At 39.3% G+C, this 25,545-nt stretch overlaps 5 protein-coding genes across 5 annotated transcripts; all 5 read left to right on the top strand.

The window, feature by feature from the left end:
- Window positions 1-4,148: 4,148 nt before the first annotated feature.
- Window positions 4,149-6,436, top strand: LOC116213127 (protein LATERAL ORGAN BOUNDARIES-like). Its single transcript, XM_031547954.1, has 3 exons — window positions 4,149-4,319; window positions 4,410-4,488; window positions 5,563-6,436. Exon 3 carries the CDS (start codon window positions 5,573-5,575, stop codon window positions 6,056-6,058), a length of 486 nt encoding a protein of 161 aa, XP_031403814.1. The 5' UTR covers window positions 4,149-4,319; window positions 4,410-4,488; window positions 5,563-5,572; the 3' UTR covers window positions 6,059-6,436.
- Window positions 6,437-10,297: 3,861 nt separating this feature from the next.
- On the top strand, window positions 10,298-14,077 carry LOC116215659 (AP-1 complex subunit mu-2-like). The gene is made up of 12 exons (XM_031551458.1): window positions 10,298-10,457; window positions 10,552-10,693; window positions 11,145-11,294; window positions 11,378-11,440; window positions 11,532-11,708; window positions 11,804-11,907; window positions 12,177-12,284; window positions 12,429-12,525; window positions 12,766-12,863; window positions 12,989-13,130; window positions 13,393-13,515; window positions 13,695-14,077. Exons 2-12 carry the CDS (start codon window positions 10,565-10,567, stop codon window positions 13,791-13,793), a joined length of 1,290 nt encoding a protein of 429 aa, XP_031407318.1. The 5' UTR covers window positions 10,298-10,457; window positions 10,552-10,564; the 3' UTR covers window positions 13,794-14,077.
- A 636-nt stretch (window positions 14,078-14,713) lies between these two features.
- LOC116213342 (ankyrin repeat-containing protein ITN1-like) lies at window positions 14,714-17,583 on the top strand. Its single transcript, XM_031548230.1, has 2 exons — window positions 14,714-16,117; window positions 16,484-17,583. Exons 1-2 carry the CDS (start codon window positions 15,476-15,478, stop codon window positions 17,228-17,230), a joined length of 1,389 nt encoding a protein of 462 aa, XP_031404090.1. The 5' UTR covers window positions 14,714-15,475; the 3' UTR covers window positions 17,231-17,583.
- Window positions 17,584-19,683: 2,100 nt separating this feature from the next.
- Window positions 19,684-20,882, top strand: LOC116214705 (AP-1 complex subunit mu-2-like). The gene is made up of 4 exons (XM_031550129.1): window positions 19,684-19,843; window positions 19,968-20,109; window positions 20,371-20,493; window positions 20,673-20,882. Exons 1-4 carry the CDS (start codon window positions 19,809-19,811, stop codon window positions 20,769-20,771), a joined length of 399 nt encoding a protein of 132 aa, XP_031405989.1. The 5' UTR covers window positions 19,684-19,808; the 3' UTR covers window positions 20,772-20,882.
- A 2,378-nt stretch (window positions 20,883-23,260) lies between these two features.
- LOC116213559 (WAT1-related protein At1g09380-like) lies at window positions 23,261-24,806 on the top strand. The gene is made up of 3 exons (XM_031548566.1): window positions 23,261-23,403; window positions 23,880-23,997; window positions 24,654-24,806. The coding sequence occupies exons 1-3, from the start codon at window positions 23,261-23,263 to the stop codon at window positions 24,804-24,806; spliced, it is 414 nt and encodes a 137-aa protein (XP_031404426.1).
- The last annotated feature ends 739 nt before the right edge of the window (window positions 24,807-25,545 follow it).

Below are 25,545 nucleotides of genomic sequence, written 5' to 3'. Positions count from 1 at the left end.
AAGTGGTAATGAGGAAGGGATGTAGCTGTGTGTGTGTGTGTGTGTGTGTGTGTACAGAGAGAGAGAGAGGAGGAGGTGAGAGAAGGACAAGGGACAAGGACAAGGACAGGGGACAGGGACCCTCTCATCTCATGATGGTCACGAAGGGGAAAGACGATTACTACTACTACTTCATAGTTCATATTATTGTTTCCTTCTACGTTATGATGTACTTTTTTTTTTTCAATAAAAGAGATTTATATACTTAATATATTGAAATAAAAATTTTAAATATTTACTAAATTAATACGGATAATTTCACTAAATATTGAATTTAAAACATCTTAATCACTAGATGAGAGATACGTCACTGTCTATATCATCTTTTGAACATATATGATGTACTTAATCAATGCGATGGGAGTATTTATTTATTATTTTCACTTTTGCTCGATATCAAGTATTTATTATATCTTTGTGTTGTATGATCTTGATATTAATTAGTTCAGGTGTGCATGGTTTCTCTTATCAAAACTCAAAGATTTTAATTGCTATTTAATTAATTTCGACCCTTTTTTCTGTATTGTAAGTTCATCAGTTTATTAAAAACTTTTATTAAATGTATATGATACTAAGTCACTAAATTTTATATGTGCGCAGCATTAATTTTTGAATATTATTTATTTTTCATTTATATCTAACTTTACCTTCGTAATCTTATACTTACTATTATTTAAGAAAAACCTTCATTTTACGGCTACCGCAACTTTTCCTAAAGTTTAAACATGTTGTAAAAGAAAAAAATATTTTTGGTCATATAAATTTGATATTCAGTCAATTTTGATTATATAAAATTTAAAACTACGGAATTAATCATATATGTTTGCTCTGTAAGAAAATTTCAATCCTATAAGTTTTGAGGAAGATATTTTTAGTCCTATAAGTTATTTTTCAATTAAAATGTGATCATGTAAGCTTTGGAAAAGAAAGACATTTTTTATTTTATAAGTCACGAAATGGACAAAATTACCTTATGGAGCAAACGTATAGGACTAATTCGGTATTTTAAAACTTAAAGAATCAAAATTAATTGAATGCTAAACTTATAGGACAAAAAAAATCTAAAAATTTAATTAAAAAACCCACTCTTCGAGAAAGAGGGTATAGAGCAGTTAAGGACGCTCTTACGTGTTAATTAAGAGACTATAAATTTGATTATCATTGTGGAACTATCCATATACTATATTGTATTATATTAGGTCCTTTAAACAACTTCTATGACCCAAAAAAAAAACATGCTATTTTATTTTCCTAAAAAATCTCTTATATCTTTAATGTGAGAGAAATCTCACTCACGTGAAGAATTTGTGGAGGGTTAGTATTAGATAACGGGTTAATTACGGTAAAAATCATGAACTTTCATCAAATTTTAAGTCCAGCAATCACTTTTTTTCCTCCAAATCTAGAAACAACTTGCCAACGTTAGTCTAAATCTAACATCCGTCCCCAAGTCCGTTAATTTTGTTGACGCGGCAAGTAATAGTGGTAATAGGGCAAACGGAATCCGACATGACAGTGACTAAACATTTTCTTTCGTTGTAACCCTTTCTCTTCTCTTCTTCTTAGTCAATTGCCATGCTCATCCCCTGTCATCCTCATCCTCTACAACCTCATCTACATGATACCATCACCATCAATCCTTTCTACACCTTCATTTTTCTTCTTCTTCATCCTCTCTCGTAGCAACACACATACATGCACAACCACACACAATAGCACACACACAGACCCCGATGCCCTCTCATCCTCCTTTCCTCCCCTCTGCTTCCTCCATCCCCTTCACGTTTTTCTTTCACTCCATCTCCATTACCATTCTTCATCTCTTCTCCATCATCACCTTTCCTCAGCCACCTTCCCTTTCATCCTTTGCTTGCTCCATCCCAATCTTTCCTCAGCTTCTGTCACTTTCCTTCTCCTCCTTTCCTTTACACCATCTATCTCCATTATCATTTCGATCTCTTCGACCACTTCCTTCCACCATCACTAACGCCACAACCACCATCATCCTCTCTCCATCACCATACCAGCAACTTCATCATCATCTATATTATTCTCGGCTTCCTTCCATCACCTCCAACTTGTTCCTTCTTTCACTATTTTCACCTCAGTTCACTAGCTTTTTCTCCTCCTCCATTTTATGTTTCTCTCATCTCTATTACCATCTCTTCTCCATCCCTTTCCCTTCCCTTCTCACCATACTACAACCCCCCACGCTGAAAGTTCTTTAAGAACTGTTGTTGTTGTTGCACCTTTGCCTCCTACTTGTTGCCGCTGCTCTACTAATTACTGTTATTCCTCAGCCTCCTTTGAATATCACCATCACTATCATCATTACATCTTTTTCTGTCCTCCTCCTCCTTCTTCCCGTCCTTCTCTTTTCCTGCTCTCTCTATATCACTCTCAGATGTCGGCTCCCCTCTTCTCCATGTTATAATCTCTATCACGAGGCCTACCCAACCACCTTGTAAAATACCCACTTGGGCCTACACGGACTTGAGCCCATCTGCAATCCAAAAGCTTAAGCTGATAGGTTACTGGACCCAAGCCTCATATAAGCTTGTGGTTTCTTTCTCAATTTTTCGATGTGGGACAACATATCTCAACACCCGCCCTCACGTGGCAACGTGTAGTCCAACACGTGTCACGTGCTTTAAACACCCGCCCTTAACAACTGACCCGAGCCGTGCTCGGGCAAGGGGGGACAAATACCAAATTAGCCTCGAGCTCCACACTCGGGCCTAACTAGAGGTGCACCTTTAGCTACTTCGGAACTGGACCGGACCACTCTTGGGCCTGATTAACATAAGGCGCACTCTTGGCTACCTCGAAATTGAATCTGGCGTGGTGTGAGTCCACATGAGGGCGCGGAAGCATAACCCGCTCTGATACCATGTAAAATACCCACTTGGGCCTACACGGACTTGAGCCCATCTGCAACCCAAAAGCTTAAGCTGATAGGTTACTGGATCCAAGCCTCATATAAGCTTGTGGTTTCTTTCTCAATTTTTCGATGTGGGACAACATATCTCAACACACCTGCTGCCTACTCTTCTTTCCTTACTCCTGCTGGTGTTGCTTTGCTTCCGAGGCTATTACTTCTTGCAGCTCCTTCCCGAGCTGCTGCTATGGCTTCCACCTTCCCTTGCTGAGCTCCTAAGCTTTTGTTGCTTTTCGAGCCACTTGTTGTGCTACTGCCATGTCCGTTCTTGACCCTGCCGATGTCTCTTCAATCTCCTTCCTTCCCTTTCAGCCACAGCTCCACAAGGTGAGGGGTGGGCAGAGGATGAGGAATGTGATGTTGATGGTGTGGCTGTGGTGATGACGAGTAGGAAATGAAGGTAGCGATAATGATGGTGATGGAGGCAGATGGTGGATTTTCGGAATGAGATGCAGGTGGCGATGGTGACGAGCAGGTGATGAAGGTGTCTTTTTGCTTTTAGTGGGACCTACAAATTGATAGAAAATGCTCAGTCACTGCCACGTTGGATTTCATTTGCCCAGTCACCGTCGTTACTTGCCACGTCATCAAAATTAACAAACTTGGGGAAGGATGTTAGATTTAGACTGTCGGCAAGTTGCTGCTAGATTTGAGAATTTGGTGAAAGTTCATGATTTTTGGTATGATTAACTTATTAAATAACTGAATTTTTCGATTTCCTCTAGTGAGAGGCATGAAAGTCAGATTATGACAAACCTCAACTCTGATTATATATTGTAGATAACCTTCACATATATACACTCATTTATCATATTAATTTTTCCGTCTATGCCATCATGATCTCGAAAAGTCTAATAGACCCGACGAACTCGGGGTTGAGTTTGGTTGACCCATTAAAGAAAAAACTGTCTAAATCGTATATTTTCTTTATATTTAAAACTCAAATTTGAATATTATCGCCCGAATCAATCCACCTTGATTGGATGGTTACAATGTTAGTTTTTTTGTCAAAATTTTTATATAACATATGTGTATTATTATTATTATTATTATTATTAAAAATAAGATGAGATGAAGTGATGAAAGGTCATAGTCATTCTTTTTCACTACTGTACCTCCCAATTTATTACCTTTGTCTTTTGGCTCTCTCTTTATCTGTCTGTCTCTCTATTCTCCACCTCTTCAATCATACATCCGCAGAACAGAAGATGTCTTTTGCAATCCACCTTGGGCTCTCTCTTCTCTCAAGTCCTCCAATTAGGGTTTCCTCTTCCTGATCAGAGAAAGCTTTATATGCATCAGAAACAAAGGCTTCCAACTGAGAGAGAAGGGAAAAAAAAGGGTACTTGCTTGCTTGCTATACTGAGAGTATATACTTCCTTTATATATACATATATACATATCAATCTCTCTGAATATATCTTATTAACAGCAACCCCACCCACCCAGCAGCACCTGATCGATCAGTGTAAGCTGTGTAGCCGCAGAAGAAAGAGAGAATTACAAAGGGGGTAAGTCAGTAGTAACTAAATACACAAACTAACATCCATCACACTATATCCAAGCCTGGCTATGGCCAAACATTAATATCTGAGCACACACACACACATATATATATTTATATATCATATAGTGGAGGTTTTTATATATCTGTGTCTAGCTAGCTTGTTTTTCAGGAAAAGCTGTGAGAGCGCACACACACACACACACGCAAACAGAGAGAGTGAGAGAGAGAGAGAGAGAGAGTATTTTACAAAAGTGGGCATTTTCTAAATTAGGGCTCCCCCAATTCTCTGTGTTCACCCAGCTGGGAGATCTGTGAGTTCACTGTTTGTGAGAATTTAACTTTTTTTGCTCCTTAAGAGAGAGAGAGATCTTGTCAGTGATATTATATATGTGTATAGAAAGGACAACTTCAGAGAGTCCTGACTGATCTTGAGTATATTTGGTAGACCTTTGATTACAGTAATCTGAGTGTTGACTTGAAGAAGTGAACATTTTTTGCTTTTTGTGTTGAAGTTTTGCCTCAAAATTAAACACGTACGAGGAATTGGCCATGAATAAGTAGTCACTTATATAAATACTTAAATTTAAACTTTGTGTTCGTTGGTCGATCTACATATATGTTTGGCAATTATATACATATGCATATCTAATAAGGTTGGGTTTTATGGAGATTAATCTGCATGCATGCATGAAGTTATTGTTGTGCCTTATATAGTTAAATACAGATCATAGCAGGACACATATATAATTGGTCTCTAAGAAGGAATTTACATGATCTCGACTTCTAGTTGTGAGGTTATGATGCTATAACAGCCGATGTGAGGCAATTTATTTAAGTAATGACTTTCCTCTACGTCCATAACTAAGATCAAGTATATCGGTATCTGTGTTGAGAAAAATCCGACCCTATAGGTGGTGTCTATGTCATATATGTAGTTAATTAACCAATGAACGTTTCATTAATATTTGTGTGCTTGATGCGTTGCTAATTTATTTGGGACTTATAATTAAGGGATGCTTTGAGAGAATTATAGATACAATTATGCTCAAAAGTACTGATGTATATATCTTTGGTGTAGCTAGCAAAGAATGTACTCTTCGTCAACCATGACTAGTACTTACAACTCTCCATGTGCTGCGTGCAAGTTCCTTCGAAGGAAATGCTTGCCTGGCTGCATATTTGCGCCTTACTTCCCACCAGAGGAGCCCCAGAAGTTTGCAAACGTTCACAAGATATTTGGTGCGAGTAATGTGGCCAAGCTCCTCAACGAGATCCCGCCTCACCAAAGAGATGATGCTGTGAGCTCACTTGCCTACGAGGCTGAGGCTAGGGTTAGGGATCCAGTCTACGGATGTGTCGGGGCCATCTCTTTCCTTCAGAGGCAGGTCGAGAGGCTCCAAAAGGAACTGGATGCAGCCAATGCAGATCTCATCACATACGCTCACAACAATGAGATTGATCCATCCACGTCAATAATTAGTACTTCAGTGCAACAACCAGCACCTTCTGGCTTCGGTGGTGGAGTAGGTTTCTCACGACGCTCCGCATATGCTCTTCCTTACCCTCTTCCATAGAATCATAACTCTTCAGGGGATATAAATGAAAGAGGAGGAGATAACTATTAGGTATTTCTTGATGCGTATTCCATCCTCTTCTCTTCCCTTGCTTCTTGCATATTGTAACTGCGGGTCGTCCTGATACGCACATGGGGACAAGCATCATATATGAATTCTGAGATATCAGTGGATGCATGCATACTCTAGCTAGGAATATCTAATCGCTAGGTTGATTGAATTTATGCAGCTAGCAGATTGTGATAATAAATTATATATGTAGCAAGACATGATGTCACTTGTGTAATAACAATTATTAACTAGTATATAATTAAGGAGGGCTAAAGTGCTTTCATTGTACTCCGTAAATGAAATAAAAGTGCTTTGCAGGGTTAATTATGTCAGCATATATGGAATTTAACATTAATTAGACCTGATGATACCAGCATAAAGCGCATGGTCTATTGCTTCTCTGCAGGATCAACTAATTAAATTGGATATGTCTGTGGCGACTTCAATTACAGCGTGCATGCATATATATATATATATATATATATATATATATATATATATCCTATTGGTCAATGAAATTCTTACTCCACAATTTCCCTCATGCTCATGCATTATAGATTGCTTCATTAAAGCTCCTAGTTGTTTCTGATTAGATAAGTTTAATTATTGGAGGAAGAACCATATATATCTTACACGCAGTCGAATTACCATTACTCTTATATACATGACACTGTTTTGCTTAAGCTTGACAGCTTGTGCATTTTAGTGAGTCAAGGGGATTCTCATAAAATCCACTGCTGTAATTTATTGAAGCATATATGTGATATCTTATTTAACTTTTGGTTGATGAGATTATTAAGCCGACTGTTTCTGCTTTGGGATTCACAGCAGTAGGCTTTTTCATCAGAATGCAGGGTAAACTTTCAGCCTTTTCTCCAACACACACTCTCTCACACACACACATATATATATAAGTACCCAACTGACAAAATAAGTATATAATACTTTTCTTGCACTAATATAAATGTTTTTTTTTTAAAAAATCTTGAATATATATTTTCGACCCTCTCTCTATTTATATGTTATTTTAGGATTGCATGAGTAGGGCATAGAAGTACTTTGCTCGTTTACTAAAACAAAGAAAAGAGGACTTTGCTTTGAGGCGAAATGGTACGTACACCAGAATCTCTCTGTTTCTCTTTTTCCAAACACATATAGATATGTTTAATACCTATATGAACAGACATGCATAGAGTTAGGGCACATCGTGCAAAATGACACAACCGCAAATTCTTTTTTCTTTTTTTTCCCCCTCTCTAAAGGTGATAAGAATTCATTTCCTATCAAAAGGCTGGTACCAGAGGAAAAAAAATGCTCAAGAGAAAAATTACAAGAACATGAAACACGGCCGATTTACCGGGACAATTACAAAGGAGAATACATGTATTAAACAAACCAAATAAGTACAAATTCAAATGAAGAGGTCCATTCTTAGCCGTAACCGTGAATCTCGACCTACTACGACTATTCAATGAGGACACAACCACACATTCCATGAAGATAAACACGTAAACGCACATATATATATATATATACTTATATCGTATAGGCTAAATATAAAAGTGAAAGAAAAGTACAAGAGAAAAAAATATAAAGCTGCATTATTAAAGAGAGAGAGAGAGAGAGAGAGAGAGAGAGAGAGGGGGAGGGAGGTCTGAAATTCGATCCTTAATTTTCTTCGATCGAGAGGAGTGATACGTACATTTACATATACTGTTTCTTCTTCACCATTTGTCAGTCTGCATCTCTATTTTATCACCCTCTATATGTGTACAGACATGTACCATATATATTGTTGCAGTCAGACTCAAACGTCATGCATGAAGAAGAGAAAAAAATGTAACATCAATAAAGGACAACATGAACAAATAGATATATGACACTGTTATTATTATTATGTCCCTCCATGCTCTTCTCCCCCAACATTCAATTTTGTGTACAGTTAAGAAATCTCTCACTGTCATTCACAAAAGAGAGAGAGAGAGAGAGAGAGAAGAAATCTCCCATTGTGAGGAGAAGAAGATCAGTTTGCGCAATGAAAAAGATTATTTCTCAATAGCAGTTCTTTTGTAATGTACGTAAAACACACTAATTATATATTAATTTTTCAAGCTAAACACCACGGGTATAGAACTTATTTTTTGGGTATAGGACTCATTTGACATTTAGATAACTGGTAGAGTTTTATTAGGAGAATTTAATTAGCACGTACAACAATTGAAGATAAGAGATCATGAAGAGGACAAGCTCGACTGGAAAAGAAAAGATAAGAGAAATGGATTACGGAGAAAATAATTATGCTTAAACGGAATAGGTCAAAAAGTTTAAATATTTTAAAGAAGTCAATCAAGAAGTTACATGTTCAATTTTCGTTATGAAACTATCCATATTTATTTTATTAGATATTATGATTTTTATTTTTTAGTATAAGACATGAGCTTCAATTGTAACAGAAAAAATGAACAAAAAAAAAATATCAGCTTGATATAAACCTTAATTGGTAGTAAAAGAGAAGACTCGTCTATAATTCAGAGGTAATCGATTAATTAATCGAGTATTTGTACCCAACGTTTCTGAAGCTATAAGTTTTATATATATATATATATATGCATGCTTTCGTGCTTTTGGGGGCTGAAAGGAGCTCTTCATCATCATATATTGATCGTGTCATCCAATGATCGGCATGATGGGTAGACATAAAAATGTTTGACCATGCATGCATATATTATATGTAATAAACCATGTCTATGTCTATTGATGTGTTAACCATACGGAGACATAGACATGTATGTGCGCGTTATATGTAATAGACATTTCTATGCCCCCAGTAATTGATTGAGCTATCATTTCATTAGTGGAGGGGTGAATCTTCTGCAGATTCATATTCTCTGACTTCAGGGTACTATTATTTCTCTTTTACAAGCATTTATACAAATATATATATATATATATATATATATTAGACACGTATATATATATATATATATATAGTGACCTGATGAGAGAATTCGTCCCCCTACTCATTACCTTGGTCCCCCCAAATAGAAATGAATGACTATACATATGAACACGCGCACACACATATACTTACACACAGAAGCTGAATCTATTAGAAATATGATTTTAGGGGCTCGTGTTTGTTAACGACATCTCTATCTCGGTCAACGTCACGCAATGGATAGTTCGAAATTTTTTTTTTTGGGTGAATGTTCTGAAAATTTTTTAAAATTGCTATTTGGCAAACAACAAGCAGCCTATCATTGGCAACGGAATTCATGAAATTGACTTTTTTCGGTAGATAATTTATGAAATTGACTTTGACTTAATTAGGATCATAACCGACCATCATGAGGTTGAAAGATTAATCCATTAATTAGAAGGGATAGCACTACTTCGAATTCACAAATTTCCTTTTTGTGTTGCTATACGTATTTTGTAGTAATTACGCATACATATACGTGTATGCTATATATATATATATATATTACATATAGAGAGAGAGAGAGAGAGAAGGAGGACTTGATTCGGATATGGGGCCAATTTATGTGGGCCCATCACATGATGTACGTGTGTCAGGGGGCCACTGGGCCCACTTATGTTCATGTATGGGCTCAATCGTCAATCCATAACTCAAGAGAGAAATGGGCCTATGCATAAGAACATGGGCTAGTCAGGCTTTTCTTCGGGAGCATTAAAGGGCCCGTCTATGTTGTAAATATCGCTACATTACAATCGTAAAGATTATATTAAGTAGTTTGCCAAGAAAAAAAGAAAAAAGAAAAAAATTGTCAGTTTATATTTAAAAGGATAATTATCATGGAATTTTGTAAATCTCCCGTTGGGATTCTACAGGAAGACACTAATAATTTTGCTCAGTTTATACACGACATTCCTTGATCAGTTTATACACGACATTGTCGAGCGAAACGAGAGTATGTTGTGTGCTCGACGGCCTGTCCCTTTCCATCGCACTTCTTGATTCCTTCCCTTCACGGTTGCACATCGCTCGGTTCGCTCTGTCAGTTGATGACTTGCTTACCAAGGAAATAGAATGAGCAGAGTAGAGGCTTTCTGCAGCTTATGCAGCAAGAAAGAATGACGTCATACGGATACTAACTTATCAAAGTCAAAGTCATTTACCGGTGAAAAAAGTAGAGGAGAAAAATAATTATAATTAAATATAAAAAAGGCAAAAAATGCAAAAAAAAAAAAAGAAAAAAAGAAAAAAAAGGAGAGGAGACATTTTATTTTACAGAAACGTATTGGTGCAAAAGAAGATCTGCTGGGGGCGGGCAATCGTTCTTGTCGTTCGATTGATCGAGAAGCTTTGTGATTGATTCAGCTGCAAGTAAGTCCTCCGTCCGGATCAATCAGCTCCAGCTGCTGGTTGTCATCTGATTCGATTCAATTCAATTCAATTCAATTGGGTGTTTCTCTCCTAGGCTCCGCCGTGAGATGGCTGGCGCCGCCTCGGCGCTGTTCCTCCTGGACATCAAAGGCCGGGTCTTGATTTGGCGGGACTACAGAGGCGATGTCTCCGCCGTCCAAGCCGAGCGCTTTTTCACCAAGCTCATCGAGAAAGAGGTGCCCATCATCCCCATTTCCAAATTGATAAAAGCGTTCTTCCTCATATTCAGCTAGCTCCTCGTGCTTAGTTTTTAGCCTTTTTCGGTCTTGATGATTGAGTTAGTGCTATTGGGATTCGGTTGGCTCTTGGAACTGTTTGCTCCTTAATGAAGTATTCTCTTATGTGATCGGATCGTTAAGCACGGTTAGGAAGCTCATGATCGTGCTGTTTGTTAATCCAATACTCGTAATTGAGTGTTCGTGATTGCGAATTTATCATCTTATGGAGGAAGAAATGTGTATTACTAGTATGAAGTATTTGCTTATTTGTACTAATCTTTCAATGAGATTTTTTGCTCGGGTAAACTAGGAAAATACTACCGCCTTTGTCTTATGGGTGCTCTGGGTAGCCGCACTGTGCGACTTTAGTTGTACTCACGGAGAGGTTCTACTGCTTGATATTTTTCAGGGTGGTGATCCGCAGTCTCAGGATCCCGTTGTGTATGATAATGGTGTGAGTTACATGTTTATACAACACAACAATGTTTACTTGATGACAGCGTCAAGGCAAAACTGTAACGCCGCGAGCCTCCTCCTCTTTCTGCACCGTGTAGTCGACGTGAGCATTTCAGCCTTTAGTTAAAGAATTCGATCCGTTTGATTTACTTATAAATTACTAATTGAGAGGATTTTTATCTGTAGGTTTTTAAGCATTACTTTGAGGAGTTGGAAGAGGAATCCTTGAGAGATAACTTTGTCGTTGTGGTAAGAATCTTACACTAATTTTCCAAATCATACCTTTGTGGCTAAATTAGTTTGACATACTTGGACACGATGCATTATTATGATTTGACAGTATGAGCTGCTCGACGAAATGATGGACTTTGGTTTCCCCCAATACACAGAAGCCAAAATTCTTAGCGAGTTTATCAAGACTGATGCATACAGAATGGAAGTTGCACAACGGCCTCCCATGGCTGTGACCAATGCAGTTTCTTGGCGTAGTGAGGGAATACGGTACAAGAAGAATGAAGTAGGTTCAATCACACTTCTTTGACTTATAAAATCATGCACCTGCAAATCATGTCATGATGGGTTCTTTTATTTATTTATTCATTCTTCTATTAGGTCTTCTTGGATGTGGTGGAAAGCGTCAATATACTTGTTAACAGCAATGGGCAAATAATCCGCTCAGATGTTGTAGGGGCACTCAAGATGAGAACATATTTGAGGTATACAGTTTTCTTTGGAGTTGTTGAGAAAACAAGATCATTTCCTTGCTCCATGTCAAAAGCTTGGTGCACTTTATGTGCAAGGAGTCTTGCAAGTTGCATATATTTTTTACTTCTGATAATCATACTGTTCAGGGTATTTTAGATTGTGATTCCTCTTTATCATTAGGCTATGGCATGTTGTTGAAAGCATTGCTGCTATTACTTAAACTGTAAAATATTTTAGACTGTAATGAACTATGAAATTAAGGGAAACTATGTATCTTCAGTGGCATGCCTGAATGCAAGCTGGGACTGAACGATAGAGTACTACTTGAAGCACAAGGTCGGACCACCAAAGGAAAAGCTATTGATCTAGACGATATCAAGTTTCATCAGTATGTATCCGGATTACTTTCCTGTAATTAACGTACATCTTTTCCCTATTGGGACTTCTTTCTGCTTTTGTGTATAAGTGATTTATACCGTGTTGCTCTGGTTACAACTTTTTCTCCTCTGTTTTGGTTTTCTGATTATTGTAGGTGTGTGCGTTTGGCTCGGTTTGAGAATGATCGAACAATATCTTTCATACCTCCTGATGGATCCTTTGATCTTATGACGTATAGGCTCAGCACTCAGGTGATTTCATAATTTGTATGCCCCATGTTTTTTCTTTTTTTAGGTGTCTTGCTGTTTTCTAATTTAGCACTCAGGAAACTTGTCCGTGCCTCTCCCTGATACATCCAAATTCAGAGTTATACCTTTATCACTTTTATGTGCACATAGGAAAATTTTCACTGCTGAAGCTCTGGTAACTGAAGCATCCAATATATTGGATAAGGATTGAATTTACTATGGTTCCACTTCATATGGCTTCAGGTGAAACCTCTCATTTGGGTGGAAGCTCAAATAGAACGGCACTCTAGGAGTCGTATAGAATTTATGGTAAAAGCACGAAGCCAGTTTAAGGAGCGCAGGTAAAACTTTCGAGATTCTCAAAAGCCATATATCAGTTTTTGAGTTTTCTAAGTTACTAGTGGAGAGCATATAGCGAAAGTAGTTATAAGGATTACAGATAGTTTGCGCTTGTTTTGTGGCGCAGCACTGCAACAAATGTTGAAATTGAGCTACCGGTGCCATCAGATGCTACGAAGCCGAATGTGAGGACATCAATGGGTTCTGCTTCTTATGCTCCAGAAAATGATGCTCTAGTCTGGAAGATCAAATCTTTTCCAGGCAATAAGGTAGATTTTTGTGAGTTCCGTTGGCAAATTTCATTCTGTACAATTAGCTTAGGTGGTTTATAGTCAACCACGTAATTACCAATGAGCTCAGCTTAGTTGGCAAATTTCATTCTGTGCAATGCAATTACCGGTGGTTTTCATTCTGTACAATTATCTTAGCTTAGGTGGCAAATTTCGTTTTGTTGGCAGATTTCCGAACAATGTGCATTTTTTTTTGACTTCATGTCCCACCTTTGATGCTGTGTGAAATAAAAATGATCAGGAGTACATGCTGAGGGCAGAATTCGGACTCCCTAGTATTGCTGCTGAAGAAGCTGCTCCCGAGAAAAAGGCTCCTATTCGAGTGAAATTCGAGATCCCATACTTCACCGTGTCCGGTATTCAGGTATTGCTTTCTAACCATTTTCTGCTTGACGTTGATTCTCAAGTGTGATACAACTTCATAACATTACTCATTTGACCCTTAGCCTTGGGCATCTATGAAGCTGTGAAACTGCGATAACTCTTGGAGTCGTTAGTCACGAGACCAAAACTTATGGGTGATTGATTGTGCTGTTTCTATAGGTTCGTTATCTCAAGATCATCGAGAAAAGCGGGTACCAAGCTCTACCATGGGTGAGATACATAACAATGGCTGGAGAATATGAACTGAGACTCATGTGAAAGCCCGACCTTTGAAGCTTGACCAATGTACATCTCGACTACATGCTATCGGTTCGAAACTTGCTGGAGAATCGTACGGTGTTTCCCCATGCAAAGTTATAAATCCGTCCTGCGATTTTTGTAGCACAGATTAGATCTGTCCTGTTGCAAAACTTCCGCACAAATTTTGTCTTAACATGAAGGTTATGTGGTGAATACAGCTCCAATCTGTTTGCCTTCTTGATCGCTATGTCACCGCGGACTGTAACTTAAAATGAAAATAAATCTATAGCTCTTATGCCTTAGCTGCTACAATTATAGCTTGGGGACTCCAGCTAGTAACAGAAATAATTCACGCGCTCAAAAGAGAGAAGATGAAAAAGCTCCTTACAAGCAAGTGATCAGGAACTAATAAACCGGAGCTTCTCGGTACTTACTGATGACACAAATCGATAGCCCAGTTGTGAGACTGACCTGAAGAGAAGAAGGGCCACAGTGACAGAGAGGTTGCTGTTTGGCTGTAGAAGAAAGTGGAGAACTTTGCAAATGAGTAGTACTGACACTGCATGCAGAGCGACCCGTTCCAAGGACTTCCTTTTACTGGAGACTACGGAGTATCGTTCAAATACGAGACAGAACGCCAAAACTGGGAAAGAACTTGGCTCTAATGGTATGAGAAAAAGGTGTATATGTATTCCAGGTCTGGATTACCCCTTCAATTTGGATTTGAATGGCATATATAAAAATGAGCTGATTGCACGGTTAAAGAATGGGACCAGCTGAGTATGTGGACGGAATATGTATTTGCTTGTTTTGCAGTTGGCTCAGGTACCACCCAACAAGTCTCCTAAACTGATTAATAATCTTTTTCTATAACAAAGCTTGAATGTATTGAGGATTACTGGGGGTTATGGGATGCCCCCCATGTCCGCGTGGAAGCCATGTCGGATCTGTTGATTCGTTGGCCACAATATTTGCTTGAAATCCACTGTCTCATTTACGACTCGTGAACACAAAAGCTGCGTTATGATTAGACCAGGAGCTCATCCCAGTCGAGTCTTTTTGGTGGGAAGCTTTCCAAAACAAGAGATGGTTCAAGACACGATCTAAATTAAAACCTGAGCATCTAAGTCCAGCAGCAGCAGAGCACTCTGAGGATCGAAATTCCAGGTTATTCAAATGAGATGGGGGAACTTCATTCAAATGTTAATCGGGACGGGAGGGCGGGGGCCAATCCAATTCTGCCTCTTTAAATAAAACTTAAATTAAAAAAAAAAAAAAAAAAGCATAGGGGTTGCCAAACAAAGTGGAACCCAACCGCCAGCTTATACTAAATTACTTGAGCCCCACGAAAAGCTATGAAAGATTGTGGCCCTCTCCTACTTTTAACTTTTGCTCCAGTTAGCCAGCTAACTACATTCCTGCAGGTAGTCCCATATACAATCATATACATGTATATATATATATATATATATATATATTATGGAGCAACAGAAGCAAAGAAGTGTAATTAAATTCATGGATTTCCTTCTCCTTGATGCTTTTCTTCCATGGCAGGATATAAACAAGACAAAGGAAAGGATAAACAAGATTTTGATAATATTTTGTTTGTGGAGGGGGGGAACAGTGTCTACGATAGTTGTATAATAAGTCGAGCAACAAACAGGAGAGCGACAACAGAGAGCAATTAGGAGGATCCGAAAATGGATATCGAGATGGGAGATGCCATTATAAGCAGGAAAAGAGACTGCGAAGATGACAACAGAAAAAGCCTCTATGAAGCAGCTATGCTGGGATCCGTCGACACCTTCGACGCATTACTAAAAGCAGATCCTCTTATACTAGACCGACTTTCACTCACCTCCTCCCCTGAGACTCCCCTTCACGTAGCTGCATTACTCGGGCATTTAGATTTCACCAAGGCGGTTTTGAACCACAGGCCTCAGTTGGCAGCAGAGCTGGACGCCCAGAGATGCTCCCCGCTTCACTTGGCTGCTGCAAATGGTCATGCTGAGGTCGTCAAAGTGCTGCTGGATGCCTACCCCGATGCTCGATCAGTTTGTGATAGGGAGGGGAGGACTCCCCTTCACCTGGCGGCCATGAGAGGAAGAGTTGAGGTTGTAAAAGAGCTCATCATCTCTTCTCCCGACCCCACCCGCGGCTCCCTCCAGCAGACACTCGAAGGAGATAGCGTGCTGCACTTGTGTGTGAAATACAACCAGTTGGATGCTCTCAAGGTGCTTGTCAACTCGTTGGCAGAAGATAACGAGGATCTACTACTCAACTCGAGAGATGCTGAAGGCAACACCATGTTCCATTTAGCTGTCTTGCTGAAACAAGAAGAGGTACCTACCCCACATCCCTTCCCTGACGATATATGCTGTTGTGCTTAATTTTAGTTAGTTAGGGCCATCTGAATCCATGAATATATATATATATATATATATATATATCTATACATTAATTGTGCACTCAGAGGGCAAATATATATTTAGGCTTGACATCACAGGAAGGTGCATGCTTTTATGCCATTAATTACTTGTCACGTTCAGGTTCTTGTACATACTTTTTCAACATATATAGAATATGGTGCTCATACTTGCAATTGGTTTTGTCTTCTAATGTTCCAGTTACCGCATCAGGTGCTAGTATATAACCATATATTTATATGTACACACATGATCATTGACATACTTACGTTGTTTGTGCAGACAGTGAGATTTCTGCTTTCAGTGCCCACGGTAAGAGAAGGATCGGCGAGTGCGTTGCCTGAGGACAATTCTATTGCACTCAATGTCATGCACCAGTCTCCAGGGAATTTCAAGAGCGTCGGAAAGCGAGAACAGATGTCGAGGTGCTGGGATAAGTTGGTCGTCCCCTTGGTGAATTACCCGACAAATTGGATCGAAGACACTCGCGGCTCGCTGATGACTGTGGCCACTCTCATTGCGGGCATAACTTTCGATTCAGTGCTATCTCCCCCAGGGGGAGTCTGGCAAGAAGACACGACTACAGGCTTTACCTGCTCCAGGTTAAAAAGGGACGATAATATCACATGCTTAGCCGGGAATGCAGTGGCGGCGTACTACGACGAACCAAAATACCGATACTTCATGGTCTGCAATACTATGGCCTTTATGGGATCTCTCTCAGTGCTCTTCTTGCTCATATCGGGTTTCCCTCCCAAGAATAAGTTCTGGATGTGGGTCTTGACCATGATCGTGTGCATCACCGTCTCGTTCTTGGGCTTCACTTTCATTATAGCAATGATACTAGTGTCACCTGACCAGGCTCTAAGTAAGCTCAGAGTCGTGATCAGAGGGTCGCTCTCCAGCTGGTCAACTTTGGTGGGAATTCTTGTCATCTTCAATGCAGTTATCCTCGCATATTTGATACTCAAGTGGACAAAAAGTAGAAGATCTGCTGCCAGAACCAGCAGGAAGGCTTGGGCCCATTAAAGATTCAGAAGAAGCAGCAGCCTCAAGCTGAGAGCAGGCAGTTACGTTATATCTATTTTCTTGTATACTATATAGTATATTTATGTATCGTGTAAGAAAGTGGAATAATTTTGCATTGCATGCAGCTCCCCAGATGGGGATCGGAGATGGTGCCAATTGCTTGGCATTGTTGACGCCCTCGATCGTTTTGATCAGTCGGATGGCAAAATGACTGTTCAAAATGCACGGGGCGTGCGGAAGCGGCTAATATCATACCTTTTTCGGTAGTGGTAGTGAATTTGAAGTGAAATAATGAATGTCTGCTCTGCTGCTCTCGTGTTGTTTGTTGTATGTGGTCAGTACTGACTCACTGACGTTCGAAAATAAGATTTGGCCAAATTTCTGGCCCTACAAAACTTACATAGTAAGTATTTCTCTTCCCCTTCATTTCTTGTTTGGACTTGTGCGAGCAGAAGATAGATATGCTGATTTTTCTCGCTTTATACTTGTGTGCATATATGCACAGAAAAGATTCACTAGAAAATAAACTAACGATGTTGGATTGGATCCTAGCTAAACAAGAGGTATCCTTACCATACCATAGGCTCAACCCAGATTCCTTCTTCCCTGTTTGATAGGGCCATGAGAATACTGATGGAGAAAAATTGGGGAGTGTGAGAGGACAAAAATGTCTCACACCGGTTGAAAGGAAAATATAAGAAAATTTTATAAAAGATAAAAGGCCCAGTAACCCACGGGCTTAAGCTTCTGGGTTGCATATGAGCTCAAGTCCGAATTAGGTCCATTTTAGTTGAAAATTTATCTTACTGGTATCAGAGCCCACAGTTATAGTCCTGGGTGTGTAGGGCCGTTTTGTGCCGTGAGGTGCGCATAACGCGCATGTATGCGTGGGTCCGTGTGACCCGTATGCTTGAGTGTAAGTGTAACATGTGCCTCGAGCAGGCACCCGTTGTGTCCGATGTTGGGACATCGAAGTGAGAGCGGGTGTGATTAAGTCGTGTGGTCCCGTCGATTGATTAAGGTCACGTGGCTCGTGTAAGACGACACGATACCACGTGAGGGCGGGATGTCGGAGAAAAATTGGGGAGTGTGAGAGGATAAAAATGTCCCACACCGGTTGAAAGGAAAATATGGGAAAAGTTTATAAAAGACAAAGGCCCACCCATGGACTTAAGCTTTTGGATTGCATATGTACTTAAGTCCGAATTAGGCCCATTTTATTTGAAAATTTATCTAACAAATACGAAATACTGCTGCTGCAAGAGACCATCGTCCACGATCTTTTTCCTTCAGCAAGACAATGAATTCAACTAGGCCATGGCGATGTATCAATTTGTAGTTGTCTTTTCAACCATCACATTTACATTTGCAGATTGTATTGGAGAATTAATTTCCATCGCGCATACAAAATATGAAGAGGAGAGGATTGGCTGTAGTTCTAATTTTCATTTCTTTCCCGATCGAGGGACCTCTCTTTCCGTCCTTGCTTCCTTCCTTCCTTGGAAAGTAAAACGCATTGATTCAAGCAGACGACTCATACTAGCTAGAGTTGCCCTCCCTTCCTTAATCATCTGCACATTACTCTTCACTTGATGGCAACGAGAAGAGGTGTTGAGATCGGGCAAGAGATATTGCGTGACTGAGCCTGGCAGCAACTCTCTTCATTCAATGTCTTCGTGAGAAGGTCAATTGGAGATAATAGATTGCATGCTGCACCGCACCTATGCTTGCAAAAAATATATATATATACAGCCAGTTGGATGGATGCTGATCTGAAGCTGGTGGTGAAACTAACTAGCTAGCTAGCTAGAAGAGGTATGTACGAAGACCGTGCATATGTCCAAGACAGTAGCATTACCATATTCATTCATCCCCTCAAGGCTGAATACAGCAGCATGCTCTGCACCTATGCTTGCAAGCTGTATCTTCAGTGGCATGCCTGAATGCAAGCTGGGACTGAACGATAGAGTACTACTTGAAGCCCAAGGTCGGACCACCAAAGGAAAAGCTATTGACCCGGACGATATCAAGTTGCATCAGTATGTATCCGGATTACTTTTCTGTAATTAACGTACATCTTTTCCCTATTGGGACTGCTTCCTGCTTTTGTGTACAAGTGATTTGTACCATGCTGCTCTGGTTGCAACCTTTTCTCCTCTGTTTTGGTTTTCTGATTGTTGTAGGTGTGTACGTTTGGCTCGGTTTGAGAATGATCGAACAATATCTTTCATACCTCCTGACAGATTCTTTGATCTTATGACGTATAGGCTCTGCACTCAGGTAATTTCACAATGCCACATGTTTTTTTCTTTTTTTAGGTGTTTTGCTGTTTTCTAATTAAGCACTCAGGAAACTTGTCCGTGCCTCTCCCTGATACATCCAAATTCAGAGTTATACCTTTATCACTTTTATGTGCACATAGGAAAATTTTCACTGCTGAAGATCTGGTAACTGAAGCATCCAATATATTGGATAAGGATTGAATTTACTATGGTTCCACTTCATATGGCTTCAGGTGAAACCTCTCATTTGGGTGGAAGCTCAAATAGAACGGCACTCTAGGAGTCGTATAGAATTTATGGTAAAAGCACGAAGCCAGTTTAAGGAGCGCAGGTAAAACTTTCGAGATTCTCAAAAGCCATATATCAGTTTTTGAGTTTTCTAAGTTACTAGTGGAGAGCATATAGCGAAAGTAGTTATAAGGATTACAGATAGTTTGCGCTTGTTTTGGGGGCAGCACTGCAACAAATGTTGAAATTGAGCTACCGGTGCCATCAGATGCTACGAAGCCGAATGTGAGGACATCAATGGGTTCTGCTTCTTATGCTCCAGAAAATGATGCTCTAGTCTGGAAGATCAAATCTTTTCCAGGCAATAAGGTAGATTTTTGTGAGTTCCGTTGGCAAATTTCATTCTGTACAATTAGCTTAGGTGGTTTATAGTCAACCACGTAATTACCAATGAGCTCAGCTTAGTTGGCAAATTTCATTCTGTGCAATGCAATTGCCGGTGGTTTTCATTCTGTACAATTATTTTAGCTTAGGTGGCAAATTTCGTTTTGTTGGCAGATTTCCGAACAATGTGCATTTTTTTTTGACTTCATGTCCCACCTTTGATGCGTGTGAAATAAAAATGATCAGGAGTACATGCTGAGGGCAGAATTCGGACTCCCTAGTATTGCTGCTGAAGAAGCTGCTCCCGAGAAAAAGGCTCCTATTCGAGTGAAATTCGAGATCCCATACTTCACCGTGTCCGGTATTCAGGTATTGCTTTCTAACCATTTTCTGCTTAACGTTGATTCTCAAGTGTGATACAACTTCATAACATTACTCATTTGACCCTTAGCCTTGGGCATCTATGAAGCTGTGAAACTGCGATAACTCTTGGAGTCGTTAGTCACGAGACCAAAACTTATGGGTGATTGATTGTGCTGTTTCTATAGGTTCGTTATCTCAAGATCATCGAGAAAAGCGGGTACCAAGCTCTACCATGGGTGAGATACATAACAATGGCTGGAGAATATGAACTGAGACTCATGTGAAAGCCCGACCTTTGAAGCTTGACCAATGTACATCTCGACTACATGCTATCGGTTCGAAACTTGCTGGAGAATCGTACGGTGTTTCCCCATGCAAAGATATAAATCCGTCCTGCGATTTTTGTTGCACATAACAGATTTTTCCTGTTGCAAAACTTCCGCACAAATTTGTCTTAACATGAAGGTTATGTGGTGAATACAGCTCAATCTGTTTGCCTTCTTGATCACTATGTCGCCGCCGACTGTAACTTAAAATGAAAATAAATCAGTAGCTCTTATGCCTTAGCTGCTACAATTATAGCTTGGGAACACCAGCTGGCAACAGAATTAATTCACACGCTCAAAAGAGAGATGAAAAAGCTCCTTACAAGAAAGTGATCAGGAACTAATAAACCGGAGCTTTTCGGTACTTACTGATGAAACAAATCAATAACCCATTTGTGAGACTGACCTGAAGAGAAGAAGGGCCACAGTGGCAGAGAGGTTTCTGTTTGGCTGTAGAAGAAATGGAGAACTTTGCAAGTGAATAATACAGATACTGCATGCAGAGCGACCCGTCCCAAGCACTCCCTTTTAATGGAGACTACGGAGTATCATTAAAATACCAGACAGCACACCAAAACTGGGAAAGAACTTGGCTCTAATGGCATGAGAAAATGGTGAGTATTCCAGGTCTGGATTACTCCTTTAATTTGGATTTGAATGGCATATATAAAATATACAGCCAGACACGAGCCAGCTTCTCACTCACTCAAGAAGCCATTGCTTAAAGTTCAGTCACAGGCATATATGCTTCGAGTTGATTATTCTTCCCCACATGAAGAAAGAATAGAATACTACCATAAACCCACCACTAATCAACTGGTTGAAATTAAGGCCATGCTCTGTAGTTTTATCATACAGAATTTTAATGAATGAAGATCGTCGTGCTCATCCAAATGTTGTATCCTGAACTTTATAGTATAGTCTTGATGAACGATGCAGGTGCTTGCAATTGCAACCGATGATGCTTATCTTGACTTTGTAAAGCCCTGATCACAAAATTCCATGCAAACTTGCCTGACGAGTTGCTGAACTAATAACTCCTTTTGCCATCTACGTGGGAACTACCATACTTACACAAAGAGTGTCATCCAGGGAATTCCATAGAGTCGGGAGCGGCTTTCCGTGGACAATCTGACAATCTGCTTCCACACAGAGATTCCTATATCTCACCTCAGTCGTAGGCAGTTGAACATCAACCCTACCAAGGACATGTCACAAAGTCAAATAAGCAAAACATAATATAAACTACCAAGATTTGAGAAAGCAAGGTTTCACTTAGTGTACTCATTGACATCGAACAATCTATGGTCCGATATAAAGCCAAGTGGAAGGACTTAAAAGACATCGTACAAATGGAACAGAAACAAACAAAAGATAAGAGCAGAAATAGGATCCAAGTCATCGGAACAGAAGATTTAGCCAAAAATCGATACTATGAGAAAAGGCCTGGCTTACTGGTCTGTTCTCTTGCCTATCTTCCGAAGCAGTCTAAGGTTGTCCTGCTCAGTGTGCTTGATGAGCTTCTCTATAAACAGGTGCCGTTCCCCAGGCCCGAGCCTAGTGATATCAACCACCGTTCTCTCAACTCCCTCATCATCCTTCTCCAAAACTGACTGACTCAGTCTCTCAAACGTTGGTAACCTCTCAATGGCAGCCCGCTGGAGGTCGTATTCACCATTTCCACGCCAAACTCTTCCCTGAAGTGCACCGGAAGCTGGAGGTGCGAATCTGAAATGATGACCTGACACTCCTCCCTATCTCAGCAAGCTCTTTTCTTAACGACTGTATGCCATCAAGTTCTGTGCCAAATTGCTCAGCCATTTGTGCTCGTGCCTGGGAAGAGTTGCTATGACCTAAGAAGAACCTGGTAAGGCGCCAATGTACTTATATACATGCACATAAACAGATATAAACCTAATACGTAGAAAAAGATTAATTATTTCTTTGACTATACGACAAACTTTTTTCACACATTTTCGTTCAAGAATTCAGTAGCGATTGCATAAGTACTTTTTATACTGATTTTTGAGTAGGATTTAAACCCACAATAATAGATAAGATTTAATGTCACGAAAATAGCGAATAACTTGTTCCGTATTTTGTCAAAATAAGCTCGTACTAAGAAGTATATAGTGATAAGATAACATTTGATCATAATATCTTATAATTTATGGTAATAAACTTATTTTCACGATGAAAACGTTACATAATATGTGTCACAATATATAAAAATATGTATATACATATATGTTAGTTATTATGCAAATACTCAGTTTGTGGCGCTTACACAATATTAAAGATATGTGTATACATATAAATATATATGTATCTACATATATATTAAGTATGTGCATTATGAGACTTTATTTAGTGTAATTTAATATTCTTATCATAATATACATATTAAGTATGTATATACATGCATAATAGTGTGCGTGGGGGGAGCTATGCTTCTTTCCTTCTATGGCGACCCGAACATCGAAGGCAACTCCCCCGTCTATTGGAAATTCACAGAGAAGATGACCGGTATTAAGACAAACATCTCAGGGCCTTTCTTCTACCTGGCTAGCTCTGCTTCCTGGTCTCTCTGGTTCGTCATCCAGGTAAACTGACTCAGCTTTTCTCGACAATATTTAGATGCAAAATTCATTCTTCGGCATGCATTGATAATAGATATTGAAGAATTTTTAATTACTTGATTGATAGTCTTCTTCTTACATAATTATGTTCGGATTTTCTTATACAAATATATCTAACTCTCCAAGCCAAATTGAACACCAAGTTCACAGCTCCTTACACCACCACAACGCTCATGTGCCTCATGACTAGTGTTGAGTGTGTGGTTGTCGGGGTACGGATAGAACATGACATCTCAACCTGGTCCCTCAACTCCGGTATTAGGATCATCGCAATTCTTTACTTGATAAGCTTCTATGTACATATTGTATGTTAAATACTTTAAGTCAAGTGATCATCAACTCGATCGATGCTCATGTAGAGGGTTTAAAATTTACAGGGTATCGTATGTTCTGCACTGGCATTTTGTATAATGATTTGGTGCATCAGGAGGAAGGGTGCTCTCTTTGTCTCAGTGTTCGCCCCTCTGATGCTCGTGACAACCGCTATCTTGAGTTGGGCCCTCCTTCGTGAGAAAGTTAATCTCGACAAGTACATACTTATAATGGTCTTCTTATTTGATCAATCCTTTTTAACTAACTTTTTTTTTGTCCCGTGTGATGTACGGCTTAATTTTGTAAAACTTGGATTAAAAAAATCTATATATCCTGAACAAAGTAAGATAAAAATTAATAGCAAATAAGACAAAAATGACTCTATCTAACGATAATGATAAACAAATTTAACATCATTAAGAGGTATTTCCATGTTTTCTGTTAATTAAAATATTATCTAAGCAAATCGTGATCTAAGAGTTTCGGTAATTTATGAGGGAAGGAATATAGATGAAGAGTGTGTTGTAAAATAAGATATTAAGAGAATGAAAAGTGGGCTACTTGTATAGTATATGTATTTTGAGACCCTTAGAACAGGAAAAGTGTTGTAATATTTCTTGATATAAAGTTATCATAAGATTGAATAAATTTAATTGATTTTAATAAGTTATCTAATGAACCTTTAATTTTTCATTTCTATTATTATATTATTACTCATAATATTAAATTGTTATTATGAATTACTAAGACATTTACTATTTTTATCCCTATGTGGAGTCAAGTTCATATATTATATTATATAGATATAGATTAACCAAAACTCACATTCATTTAATAATGCGTGGCTGCTACTGTTTGATGATCAATTCATATATTTTTATTTGTTCAGATGTTGGGGATGGATTGTGATAATTGTGGGGATATAAGTGGTTTTATGGAGGAAATGCAAGGACATGTAAAGGAGGACGAGATGAAGCCAGACCTAGAGTTGCAAGCCGATGCACCGTTGGATGGCGATCATCATGTCCATGCTGAAGTCTAAAATAATTATATTAATCAGGATACTCAAGGACATATCGACCAGTTCTGCTGTATATGTTAGGTGCACTCAAGGATATTCCAAGTCATGCCTAAAAGCTCGTTACGAGCAAGTGATCTGAAGGGATAAGACTCGATGAGTGGTTTGGGATCTTTGTGGTCTACTTGTCTTGTATAGTTGACACTATATCGGGACATCTCAATTGTATCTATGTGTATCTATAAATATAATATACGATGACCTATTTGAGTCACGGTCTCAACTCTCTACAGTATATGTATATACATATATTTGTGTATACATATAAAGAGAAATGACAAGGGCTTTCTATATTACATTTTACTTGAGATGGAACTAAAAGCGGCATGCGTGGCCGTAACGGCTGCTATATAATAGGCTCATATTGTGGGGCGTTTTCTTTTCTCATGTTGTAACGTGGCAAACGGACATGTGTATATATACATATAAGAACAGTACCTGGCCCGTGATGGCAACAATGGGGACATGGTCCAGGGAGGTGTCAACGAGACCGTTAACCAGGTCTGTGGCGCTTGGCCTAGAAGTAGCAATGCACACTCCAGGACAGCCAGAGGAGCGGGCATAGCCTTCCGCAGCAAAAATTCCACCCTGCTCGTGACGAGGTTGGACATTTCTGATAGTTTTGGAGTGGGTGAGGGCCAGGTGTATCTCAATGGAAGCTCCTCCAGGGTATGTAAAGACATGGCGCATGACCTGCCTCTCA

The sequence above is a fragment of the Punica granatum genome, chromosome 7 (assembly GCF_007655135.1).
Source record: "Punica granatum isolate Tunisia-2019 chromosome 7, ASM765513v2, whole genome shotgun sequence".
Classification (NCBI taxonomy): domain Eukaryota; kingdom Viridiplantae; phylum Streptophyta; class Magnoliopsida; order Myrtales; family Lythraceae; genus Punica; species Punica granatum.
Note: the sequence above shows the minus strand (reverse complement) of the source record. Positions and strands in the feature narration are given on the sequence as shown.